Source organism: Dipteris shenzhenensis, chromosome 11 (genome assembly GCF_047967505.1).
Source record: "Dipteris shenzhenensis isolate YYH24624 ecotype China chromosome 11, Dip_SZ_1.0, whole genome shotgun sequence".
Classification (NCBI taxonomy): Eukaryota; Viridiplantae; Streptophyta; class Polypodiopsida; order Gleicheniales; family Dipteridaceae; genus Dipteris; species Dipteris shenzhenensis.
The window spans coordinates 47,313,217-47,326,541 of record NC_141606.1 but is presented as its reverse complement, the minus strand read 5'-3'; the positions used below and the strand labels follow the sequence as shown (position 1 = coordinate 47,326,541).

Genomic DNA, 13,325 nt, shown 5'->3' with positions numbered 1-13,325 from the left:
TTTTCGTAACATCCCTCTTGCTTGGATTGCAACTGACCTCAGTTGCATGTTTGATTATAGGAACTAATGAGGTCTGGAAAAGTTTGAAAGAATCGCTCAGGCATCCACCGAGGATCATCTCTCGGATGATTCTTAAATTTGAGCAAGTATTTAATATAGACATTTCCATTTTGGATCGAGGTCTATTGATGATCACATTTCTCAACACTCTTCAATCTTCTTTTCTCAATCCTTTAAAGAAGTACATAATCGCCTTCTTTAAAAAGCATGTGTTTTCGTTTCTTATTAGCTTGTTTTGTGTACTTCTCTTGAGCTATTGCAATGGCTTCTCGAACCTCTTTGAGAATATTTTAATAGTCATGGGTAAATGCATCTGCTGCCTCTACTCTATGGGTCAATCGTGTGATAGGAATAGGTAAAACCTTCCCATAGATAATCTCAAAGAATGCTCTTCCAGTTGCAGAATGAGGAGTATTATTATAAGCAAACTGTAAGAGATGAAGATATTTGTCCTAAGTCTTTGGTTGACTTCCCGCATAAGCTCTTATCATATCCAAAAAAGTATTTTTTGTAACTTCAGTTTGTCCATTCGATTCTGGATGAAAAGCTGATGAGAAATCTAACCTAGTGACTAGATTATGAAATAATGCAGTCCAGAAATTACTGCAAAACTTCGAATCTTGATCAGACACTATAATCTTTGGCAAGCCATGATGAACAAAGATATGCTTGATGAATAAATGTGCAGCTTGCTGAGCCGTTAAAGTCTTCTTACATGGGATGAAATAAGCTTGCTTACTAAAGCGATCTACTATCATCCAAATCATATCATTTTGATTTGCTGTAGTAGGAAAACCTGTTATGAAATCCATAGATATTTGTTCCCAAGGTTGCGTAGGAATAGGCAAAGGCATTAGCAATCCTGGGGTCTTTCCTTTGTAACTCTTGATCTTTTGGCAAGTGATGCATTCGGTTACAAACTTAGCCACATCTTTTTTTATAGTAGGCTAATGAAATTCTCTTACTGTTACTTGTAAAGTGGCAGTCACTCCCCTATGTCCCATATATGGTGGTTGGTGCATGTCTTCCATTACAATTTGTCTAAAGGGTCGAGTGATGCATAATTTCTTTTGATAAAAGAGGTATCCATCATTGCATGAATAGTCCAACATAGGATTCCAATTATTATTCTCTAATTTGTTCCATATATCGGAAAAGTTTGGATCCCTTTGATAAGAATTTTTCATACCTTCAAAAGGCTGGGTCTCTACAGGAGTGATGTGATTAATACTTGGCTTTCTGCTAAGAGCATCAACAACTACATTCTCTTTTCCAGGTTGATACTGAATTATGGGTTGAAAACTCTATATAAAAGATGCCCACTTGATGTGCCTATCGGATATAAGTGGCTGAGTCAACAAATGCTTGATACTTTGCTGGTCGGTTTTGATAAGAAGCTCAGCTCCCATCAAATAGTGTTTCCACATTCGTAAGGCATGCACAACAGCGGTTAATTTTTTATCATATGTGCTATAATTGCATTCTGCTGGTTTTAATTTTTGGCTCTCATATGCTATTGGATGTCCATCTTGCATAAGCACGGCTCCAATTCCATATCCACTAGCATCGGTTACAACTACAAAGAATGGTCTAGAGAAATCGGGTAGTTGCAACACAGGAGCTTGTGTGAGAGCTTCTTTCAAAGCTGTAAAAGATTTATCTTCACGCTCGGTCCATAAGAAATGTTTAGCTTTTCTAAGAAGGTCTGTCAATGGATGTGCAATGTATGCGAAATTCTTGACAAACTTTCTGTAAAAGCTACACAATCCCAAGAATGATCTTAATTCATGTATATCTCGGGTTTAGGCCATGCGACTATGCACTCAATCTTCTTTGGATCTACTCGAATCCCATCGGCAGATACAATGTGACTCAAATACTCCATCTGATCTTGAAAGAAACTGCTCTTTTCAGGATTTATGTATAATTGATTTTCTTTCAAGAGTGAAAAGACTAGCTTTAGATGTTCCTTATGCTCCTCAATATCTTTGCTAAACACCAATATATCATCGAAAAATACTACCACACAATCTTGGTGTTTAAGAAAGATTCGGTTCATCATTCTACTAAAAGTAGCTGGAGCATTAATTAGCTCAAAGGGCATAACTAGGAACTCATAATGTCCCGTTTGAGTTCTAAAGGCAGTCTTATATATATGTCTTATATATATCCTCTTCTACCATACGAACTTGATGATAGCCGGGATTTGAGATCTATTTTACTGAAGACCTTGGCCTCTTCCAATTTGTCCAAAAGATCATCAATCCTAGGGATTGGATATTTGTTCTTTACTGTGATTTCGTTTAGTGCACGATAGTTTGCACATTCAATAGGTTCCATTTTTCTTTTTGACTAATAAGACAGGTGTTCCATAAGGAGAACTGCTGGTCTTATCAATCTTCTCTCTATTAGTTCCTCCACTTGCTTGTGAATTTCCTTTTGTTCTAGCTGATTGACTCTATAAGGAGCTTTGCAAGGTGGAGTATTGCTCGGTAAGATTTCCATCCTATGATCTTCAGGTCGAGAACATGGTAGTCCAGGCGGTAAATCCTCTAAGAAACAATCAAAAAATTGAGAAAGAAACCTTTGGTGTGTGGGCTTAGTGTTTGGCTGAGAAGCCGTTACCGTATTCACCAAAATCAGATATGTCTTCTCACGTTTTCTAATTGCTCTTTTGGCTTGTGTGTGGTTGAGTAAAGGACTGATCTCAGGTTTCATTGAGCTTTTCAGACATATTTCTTGTCTGTCCTTCTCAATCCACATCTGATGTGATATTGATGTCTCCATGGCGTTCCTAAGATGATGTCCACTCCCTGTAGGGGTGCCTCTAGAAAGTCTCGTTTATCCTTGTAGGGTTTGATTGAGATTTTTAAGATTCTTGACTTCTCTAGTGCAATTGTACGTTGTTTTGCTAAAAGCAGATTTGACCTTATAGTTAGATGGGAAAGACTCTAGGTTTAGCTTTGCTAAGGCTCTTTCCGAAATGAAATCATGTGTAATGCAGAATAACAACCTTTTTGCCAATAATGAAACCTTTCATTTTTAGAAGAGCATGACAATTATACTTACCTCTCTCTTGCTTGGCTGCTTCGTCGTCAATCATGTGTACTTTCGCCGTCGGGGCCTTCTTTCTTTCGGGACACTCAGTGGCTATGTGTCCCACCTTGTTGCACTTGAAACACCTTATTTCTTTCTTTGGAAAATTTCCACCGTTCGGCTTCGAAGAAGAATCAAATTTAAAGTAAGGCTTTTTATCAAATCTCTTTCTCTTATGGAAGGGTACATGCCGTTCCAAATCTTTCCCTTCCTTTGGAATCCCATTCTTTCTCTCACAATTCATTGCAAGAGAAATTGCAGAGCTCAGTGAGCGAGGATGAAACATGTTAATCTTGGCTCTCAACTTAGACTTTAGACCTGCCACATACTTCCTGCGTTAATCTCGCTCATTAACTTTCTCTAAGGACTGTAATTGGATCAACGTCTGCCAAAACCTATCAGTGTAAGTGGAGATCGTTTCCTTATCGAACTGCCTGAAAGTATCCCACTGTTGTCTAGCTTTTGCTTTGAAATGTGAGGGAAGGTAATCTCTCTTAATGAGCTTTTGAAAAGACTTCCAAGATTTTGGTCACCTTTTACTGTGCTTAGTGATATTTCATCAAAGTGCAATACTCTCTACTAAATGATTTGCAGCACATTTAATCTTATCTTTTTCAGAGAATTTCTCCCCTGAAAAATAATCATCTAGCTGATTGATCCAAGACAAGATAGTGCGTGCTTCTTTCTTTCCATCAAAATTTTGAAATGAGAAAGCTTTTCTACTTATTTTACTCTTCTTCCTCAAAATTTGTGCTCTCAGTGTGGCTTTGACTGTCCTGATAATAGTATCATCGTTGGAATCATCGTCGGATGACTCACCGTCAGATGAATGTCTTTTCCTTTTCTTACCATTGATTTCTCTCCCTATGCTTACACTCATTGGCCAACTGTGCCTGAAGTGCGTCTAACTGCTCTTGAAGCGTGGGTGGTTGTGGCTGATGCGCCATGATAATGCGTTAAATACAAATAAAGCGGAGCGGGGAAAAAATAAGGATACTAAGTGTATGAAAATTTAAACGGATGAAAGAAAATTGTGACTCAAGTGTATGGTAAGAAATGGATGGTGGAAGATACTAAGTGTATGAAATATAAAGCAAAAGAAATCACTTATCTCGCTCTTTGATCGGAGGTGGACAAGACTAGAGTGGGAGATATGTGACCGATGATGTCGCTCGTAGTTGTCCTTGCGCTTGACTGATCTCCAATTAATTGCTCGGTGATTTCATGATTCCAATCGCCTTCTTGATTCGAGCTTCTCAGATTTTTCTTTGCCTTTTTCTTCTTCTTTGAAAAAATAAAAATAAATTTGGAAGACCTTTGAGCCTTATACCTTGAATTTTGGCAAAGAAGAACTTTTCACTTGACAACCCCGGCAGATGAGAGTGTGTCGGTGGAGATTAGAGCTGATGGGACTGCTATTAGCTGTCCGTGATGGCAGACTAATAATAAAGGTCACTTTTACGTATTAGGACTGCTTGAATACATATCTGCTCTGCGCGTGGACTCAGAGGCAAAATTTTTTCTTTAAATGTTTTGGAAATTCACATGGGTAGTGGGCTCAGCGGCGGTTGATAGTCCTACAAGTAATGATTCCGATTGGTGCAACTCCTAGTGCTGCGTTGACGAGCCAGCTACCGAATACTGTAGGTTTGCGATCCGCAGACAGGGTCGCGCAGAAGAGAGAGACTACCAAAGTCTCTTAGGGGGGCTGCCAAAAAAAATAATAGAGGTTAGGACAGCCTTTGACGTATCGCGGCTGCGCTACACGGCTGCTCCTCCCAAAAAACGGCGGCACGGAAGGCACGGTTGTGCGTATAATTCATGACCCAAGGCTTTCTAAGGCGGCTGCTACGAGGCTCTTATGTCAAGATCAATATGGCTTGTTTTAATGCAAGGCTTGGGCATACCAACGTTTCGCGGCGGCTGAAGGTCTGCATACGGGCTTCTCTTTCCAAAGTAGACTACTCACAGAGAAGCTCTTGTCACACAATTTCTTTTTTTTTAAAAGATCCGTGACCTTAGATGTAGGTCTCGATAAATCCGTCCTTTATTGCTCCCATAATTCATGATTAGCTCCTTTCTAAGTGGTGGCAAAGCTATCACATCCACAGAGAACTTCTCGTTTTCTCACGAACTGTGTGCCTTTTTAACATGCCACTTTTCACACGTCCTTAATTCCTTGAATCTCTCAGCACTCCATAGATTTGCTCCTTCTTTCGATTTCCACACGAGGGATATTCTCTTTTCTTTCTCCACAAGAGCGTCACCAAGGCTCTGATACCACTGAAACCAAGAAGGTAATTCTTTTCACACAAATTCACCACTTAATCAATTGGAGAAGAACACAATCACACCATGAAAACGACAGCAGACTGGGTACAATCCCCCCCCCCTAGATGAGTGGCTCACGCTTCCTCATCTAGAGTATTTATGATATTTCATAAAAGCACCAAGGAGCCAAAATTATCCCTCTCATCCAAAAATGAGGGATTTGCTTTACATAGCCTTCTTAGGGCCCAAAATGAAATATATCCACTATAAAATATATTTCTCAAACTTGCAATAATAAAGCAAATATAAAATTGGCCCATGGCCATACATAATGCGCTGTGCGACACCTCGATCGGTACCCTCGCACTAACTCCAATCCTCGCTATAAGTTCCATCACTTGTACTCAAGCCGCCAATTACATTAATTATTAACAATCGATTGAACGAATCACCGAATCAACCGATCCCAACATAACCGTGCTCAAAGCACAATAATCAAGCACAACACCGATAACACTAGCGACATCAGTATTAACATGGAATCACCCACAATATCGACCATCTAGCATGGCAAAACACAAGTTAGTCACGCGTCCCCAACTAACCACACAAAGTATCCACTAGGACCCCCGCCGCATTCGGTGCGCTCCTATGGAGTACTTTGCCATAGTCACACTTGACTAAAATAATAATGTCCAGAGCAAGATATATTAGAAATATATTTTCCGTAACATCATCCTCACAGTGACTTCTGGGTTTGCATATCTAACCTCAGTAACACATGGAGTTCCTTGTTCTTCTTTTGATCCGCCTTCTTCTGTCTGCAATCCTTGGCAAAATGGCCTGGCTGATCACAATATTGTGCTTCTTTTTCTTACTCGAAGTGTCCTCTTCATCTCCAGAGTCATCCTCCTTGGGCTTGCTGTTGCTAGGCTTGCCCTGACCTTTGCCAACAACGCCTTGTCGTCATTGTTTTTGTTATAAAGCTCCCGAGCCTCTTCCTGTAGTAATAATAGAGGTTTGTTCCTCTCTCCTGTTTTCACAGTCGCAACGAAGCTTTTGAAACTCTATGGTAACATCCCTAGTACCAGCAAGGCCAACTGGCTTGAGTCTACCTTCTGACCAACTAATGCTAGTTGATCTCTCACCACCTTGACTTTTATCAAGTGGTCATGAACTGAATCTCATCATCCATATCGATTTTGTAGAGCTGATGCTGAAGAGTCAAGATCCAGGATGTATTATTTGTTTCATACAGATCCTTCAGAATGGCCCACGCCTCTACTAACGTATCTGTCGTACGGTTATGAGGAATTACCGAGTCTGCCATTGTCCCTATGATCAAGTCCAAGGCTTGGGCATCTCTAACCTCCCATGCTTTGCGTTCATCTGCATCTACTGGTGGAAGTAATTTCCCCTTGTTGTTCAGCACATGCTCCGGCTTTGCCTCCGCTCCCGTTCTAAGCTTCCACAATTTCTGATCCACTACATGACTCTAGATCTTCACCTCCAGATAGGATAATTTGTCCCATCCAGTTTCCCGGACTCTCCAAAGTTAGGGATAGTGAAAGAAGGAGCATGACTCGAGCAGGAGCAGGAAGGAAGAGAAATGGCTGAAGAGGCTTCTGTCTCCGACATCGTCAAAATCCAAAAACTAACACCACCGTCTATAGACAAGAACTTTTTACACACTTGACTAAACCTGAGTCACCCTCCTTCTCACAAGGGCACAATCCTCTAGTCGTGGAAGTCAATTCCCTACAGCCTTGAATCAAGGTCGTCCTTCAGCAAGGCTCTTGCCTTCAAGCTCCCACACTTGTGAGCCTCCTACTTGGGCTCTAATACCATAATCAACCAAACAGAGGGTATGCACAGAGGGAGAGTGATAGAATTGCCCAGGAGCTCACACAGTGGTGGTGTGGGTGGAATCACAAACTTCCTTACTTAATGTGCTTCATATATATGTGCAGATCAGAAAATAGACAATGTCCAAGAGAGATATAGAAACAAAAATTTGACACAATACAACAGAGGGCCAAAGTCCCACCAAAAGATGCTGTCTTACTACCTCCGAGAGACACCTAGATCCCGGAGTCCGCGTGCTCCCTGATGAGCGTATGTAGAATTTGGTCTCCATGTCCCCCGCACCTTGCTGCCCTGAGTGTCAGCCTAGGTGTGCAGCCCTTCTTCAAGCTCTTTGTTTGCAGTACACAGCCTGCTTGGACCTCCAGAACGTAGGCCCCAATCTGCTGCTCCTCTGCTGCAAACCTGCTCCCTGAAGGCTGCCCTGGTGGATGATCCAATGGATGGTGAATGACCTCCCAAGGGGCCCCTTTTATAGGCTTCAAGGCCCTCCAAAAGTGGTCGACTGCCCAGCGCTAGTGAACTGACCTGTAGGCCAACCCACCAGCCCTTTATAGGACTGTGGGCACCCTCCATGGGGCTGTGTGCTGGTGGACCTGGTTCACCAGCCGACCAGCCAGCCCTCAGCCCTATATGAGGGCAGGGGACTGCCCCTTTGCAGCCCTTTTCTGGCCCCACCCTGCCCCAAATAGTGTGCAGCCCTGCTGCCCTATTTCCGTCTGATGTCAGGCCATTGCCAGGCCCTGGAATCTCTCCAACAGTTTCGTACACCCTCTGCAAGTATCCCGTACAGCATGCGTCTGTCATGCCCTTTGTTCCATGCAGCCAGGTACACTTTTCTGTGTGCTGCCCACATGGCAGCCCATGTGCTGCCCATGTGACGGTCCCATCTTTCCCTAGGTACACTCTCCCCCATGCTCTCCTCATATGGGGGCTTACAGATGGGGAGGTAACCTTTCCAACAGGGAGTTACAGATCGGGCCTCAATGAAACACCCCTGTTTCTAAGACTGTGGTTGTATTCTTTCATTTGAATATACTGGGTAGGGTACTCTGAATAAAATTTGAGTTCTCTTTCATGTCAACACTTTATTTGTTTCCATTTTCTGTTGGATTGGATCTTGGTTACAATGTTTAGTAGTGCACATACTAGCATTCCATGCTGAATTGATGCACATATGTATCAGGGGTTCCTTTTTGGAGAAGTAGCTTTCTTAATGAGGAACACACATGGCTCCATTCTATCTAAGAATTCAGCTGAATTCTCACATTCTTATAATCCTTAGTGTATTGACCCTTGGTTACAATGTGAGCTGGGTGTCAGTACAGTATTTTCTACTGAAATGGAAGCATTTTCCTTTTTGGTGATATAATTTTCTGAACCCTGTGGTGCGCACTGAGAGCCAGTCTGAGTTTGCATCTTAGTTATTCTTTTACAAGAGCTTTTCATTAGGTAAGTTTCTTTTCTTGTACATCTCACATGTGAAAATTGGTGTAGATTTCTGACGCATAACTACATGCAGTACAAGTCTTGTTTATGGATATACAGACTATTCTATTTCCCTGCTGTCTGCTGCCGCACGTGTGTGGACACAGGATGCTTTCTTTTCACTTAGACAGGTGTCTATCATGCAAGGCTGTTACCTCTTCCCAGTTTTGAAAACCTCCTAGAGGCTACTAATGCTTAATGGATAACTAGTGAGTATTGGAAATCTATTTTTTGCAATGGCATTCCTTAGGCAGGTTTGGTTGGGGCAGTTTTGACTTTACTTTTCTGCTGCAGGTAGGAGATGATGAATTTGGCTACATGTTAGCTGATATTTTGAAGCAAAATAATGTGGAAGATGAAGGAATATTATTTGATAAAGGTGCTCGAACTGCTTTAGCCTTTGTTACACTGCGATCAGATGGCGAACGGGAGTTCATGTTTTTTCGTAATCCAAGTGCAGACATGCTATTGCAAGAGAGTGAGCTGAATGTTGGGCTCATCCAAAAGGTCTGGCTAATCTAATGTGTACTTTTCTTGGTAGTTTCTTTTTTTAAAATATTTATAGGAGGTATCCATTAATAACAGGAATAAGAGATAAGCAGGAGATTTCAGAGAGACGTTTGGAGGTTTGATTCTAAAGGCTTGTAATGTACATAAGATATTCTATTGATATTTCAAGGCCTGTTGCTGCTTACATATGTTCAATGAAATATGCTTCAAACGTGCAGTTTAGGCCTGGTAGAACATTATATTGCATATATGACTGACGTTAAAATAATGTTTATCCTTTGATGGTGATTTCCATCCAATCTTATTGTAAATGTCAATTTGAAAGCCTCCCCCATCACGATTTGCTCCTGAGAAAACCAACATGTGTCAAGCAATCCTGAACAGATATACACAGAAGAACAGAATATGAGAGCCATTATGCTAGAACAAGAGAGTGCATCCGAGATTTGGAGTGGATGTGCTGCATAAAGAAGCGCAACACTTGATCAAGAATCTCTGTAAGAGGGGGTTGCATGGAGCACCAAACGAGGATACAAGAGTGGACAAACTTGTCACTAATAACACGACAGCATGCTAACACTGAGGGCTTCTACTGCATAGGACAACTGGGCAAGAGGTACTTTAAAATCTGCTTCATGTATAAATGTTTTTATCCTGATATCATCTCTAAGGCCGTCAACAGCCCCTTGGGGCTTTTATACTGCCTTGGTAGATGCCCGAATAAATTTTGCATAGCAGCTTGGGCCAAGTAATTCATTGGATGAACTTCAAGGTTACAGCTTGAAGAAAGGAGAGAAAACCCTCAAATGAAAAAGGAAGGAAAGGAAGCAAAGGTTACCTGGGTGGTGTTGTGAGATGGCAAGATGATAATCTTGGCATCCTTGGCCTGTTCTTATATGAATGCATGGTATATGTGACCACAGGACCTTTACTCTCCTAAGCTTTGCAGATATCCGATCAACTCCCTGGTATGTGTTAGATACTTTTGAGAAATCATTATGAGGGCAGACTACCCAAAGCCAAAATATGGGTAGGAGGGACTGAGGAGTATCCAGACGTTATAAGACAATTAGTGTTATGCAATGAAAGTCACACTCGAAAAAGATTACAGCGAGAACAAGGGACAAACTTTCTTTCTTGAGTAAGTTTTCCATTCATCATTACAGCTCACAATGCAATAAAGATGCTCCTTGGTCTCCCAATACAATTGCTACAACTTTAGAGGATCTAATCATAAGCTAGTACCCTTGTTACATTACTACACACAAAGAAACCAAGAAGAATAGGCTCTCCTTGCTGCTGCTGGTATTGCGATAATTCTTTCTATCTTAAATGGTGCGTTGCCCTATCAGCTAGATTTAGATGCTCGTTTGGGTGCGAGTAAAATGAAATCGTTTAGACTTAGACTTCACAAGCAGTTGTAGCTTGAATGAAGAGATTTTGGACTACTTTTTGATTTACCCTTCTCCTTTAGTGCTAGCCTTCGTCATGGCTGAGGCTGCCCTTCACCTCCGGAGTGCCGACAGAAACTCGGTACGAAGACTTTGTATAAACGGATGCTCAAGTATGTGTGGGTGTGTGGATTTGTATGTGTGAGAAGAATAGGCTCTCCTTGCTGCTGCTGGTATTGCGATAATTCTTTCTATCTTAAATGGTGCGTTGCCCTATTAGGTAGATTTAGATGCTCGTTTGGGTGCAAGTAAAATGAAATCGTTTAGACTTAGACTTCACAAGCAATTGCAGCTTGAATGAAGAGATTTCAGACTACTTTTTGATTAGCCTTCTCCTCTAATGCTAGCCTTCGTCACGGCTGAGGTTGCCCTTCACCTCTGGAGTGCCGATAGAAACTTAGTACGAAGACTTGGATGCTCAAGGATGTGTGGGTGTGTGGATTTGTATGTGTGAGAGCATATTTTTATACTATGGTCTACATTCATTGTTGGGCGCTGATGATGTCAGTGGGGATGTCATAGTACCTAGTCCTTGCTATGCGTGATGGAGTTTATGTTTTTCAATCTTATGAGTGACTATTGTGAGATTGAAACTGCACTATGTTGTGTTTTTAGAGGATGAGTTTGGGAATGTTCTTGGATTCATCTAGGTATACGCTTTTGCCGTATTAGCAGACATACACATTTTACCTTGTTAAGTTTTCGTCCATGTTGCGGTCTACTGGTATTGTGATAATTCTTTCTATCTTAAATGGTGTGTTGCCCTATCAGCTAGATTTAGATGCTCGTTTGGGAGAGCCGGATTAGACCCTATGATGACCCCAGATCTAGTCCTAGATCCTTGCCAACAAGTAGGCCTAGGGTTTAGCGAACCCTATACCTGCGTTTTGTCTAGTCATGGACGTAGCACCATCTGCCACTCCCTCTGCCTACATCTAGCCCCGTGTCTTACCTTCTTCCGCCCTCCCCACCTCCATTTCCTAGCACTGCCTCCCCGTTTTTCTACTTCCTAGCCGCCTTCTCTCCTCCATCCCTCCCTCCTTCAGCCTCACCATATGTGCCTTCTCCCCACCCTTTTTCGTGCTGGCAGCCCAGTTGTTCGTACCTTCTACCAGCTCTTTTTGGCTTTTGTGCTCCTCTGTTTCGAGCCAGCCTGGTGCTGGTTCAGCAAGGCATTTTGGCCTTTTTCTAAGGGGCCAAGCTAGCTGCCTAGCCTTCCCCCCTTTTCTTGTTCCTCCTCTGCCGGCTGTTTCTTGCCAGCCCAGGAAGGTTTTTGTCAGGTGGCTGCAGTCCACAGTCCCCCTTCCTTCTTCCTCCTTTTCCCACCCATTTTCCTTCCTGTTTCCTCCCCTCCTTTTCATCCTATTTGCCTTTCCTTTACGCACAAGCAGTTTTTCTCCTTTGTCTCCTTGGGGATTATGATCAAGGTGGTGACCCTTGGTCTAGCTAGAGGGGCTCTGATGGCAAATCCTCCCCTCCTTTTCATCCTATTACCTTTTCTTTGCGCAATAGCAGTTTTTATGCTTTGTCTCCTTGGGGATTATATTCCTGGTGGTGACCCTTCTGTCTAGCTAGAGGGGCTCTGAAGGCAGCTGCCTCGACTACCATAGCTGCTTAGATTTCCCTCTTTCCAATGGAGACAAGCAACAAGTGAAGATTGCAATTTGGTCATTGCAGGACAGATCAGTGGTGGGCAGCTAGTAGGCTTCACGCCCATGAGGAGCCAAGCTAGAGATTGGGTTCAAGCAAGTTTGGCACTGGAGAGTGATCACATTCAAGAGGTCACCATCAATGGGAGATATGTCTTTCCCTCGACACTACTCAGGCCACTAGTGGAGCAGAGTCCTATCTTCCTTGGCCCGCATCTAGTGCTCTTCATCCATTGCACCATGTCTTCATAGTTGATGATATGGATATGACGCACCTTGTGCTGCATTTTCCAATGAGGCTTCCCAAAGCTTTAGAAGGAGTATTGTCCCATCTTGGCTTCCATCAGGGGTTGCTTTTGTATAGTGTTTGAGTCCCCGCCTACAACAGCCTCGGTTCTTGCAGATGAAGGGATCCTGTAGCTCATGGTGACTGTGGTGGATCCACAGTCCTTGCCGGAGGAGATCCTTATTGAGAGGTTGGAAGGGGGTGAGTTTCGTCAAAGGATTAAGGTTTCAGGTCACCCAGGACAGTGTCTTCAATGGAGGCACATGGGAGACCTAGTGAGAGTCTGCCCTCATGGCAAATTTTGGGCCTCCGCCCACCTGCAGCCCCAATCGTGAGAGGGTAAAGACGTAAGGCCCCACCAACCAGTCAGATAGCAACATGAGTCGCATACGATTTGGGTTGATCCCTTGGAGGGGGTTTGGACAAGAGTGGACCGAAGGAAGCGAGGCAAGAGGCTCCTCGCACGTCATCAATAGCAGGTGATCATGGGGTCACCACCATCCCCTCCTACCCAAGGAAATCAGTCAGAGAGGATTACCTTAGGACATTCTTAGATACCTGAGGAGACGTCTTCTTCAATCTTCTCTCTTGAGGAGACGTCTTCTTCAATCTTCTCTCCTAACGCCTTAGGACGTTCTTAGACACCTGAGG

The 13,325-nt window shown here is 42.8% G+C and overlaps 1 protein-coding gene across 1 annotated transcript in view; it reads left to right on the top strand.

Annotated features, from left to right (window-relative positions):
* Window positions 1-13,325, top strand: part of LOC147897095 (putative fructokinase-7) — a 29,894-nt gene that overhangs the window by 9,289 nt on the left and 7,280 nt on the right. The window contains exon 3 of the mRNA XM_087381274.1: window positions 9,073-9,285. Within this exon, the coding sequence (XP_087237400.1) occupies window positions 9,073-9,285 (213 nt within the window). The remainder of the gene's footprint in view (window positions 1-9,072; window positions 9,286-13,325) is intronic.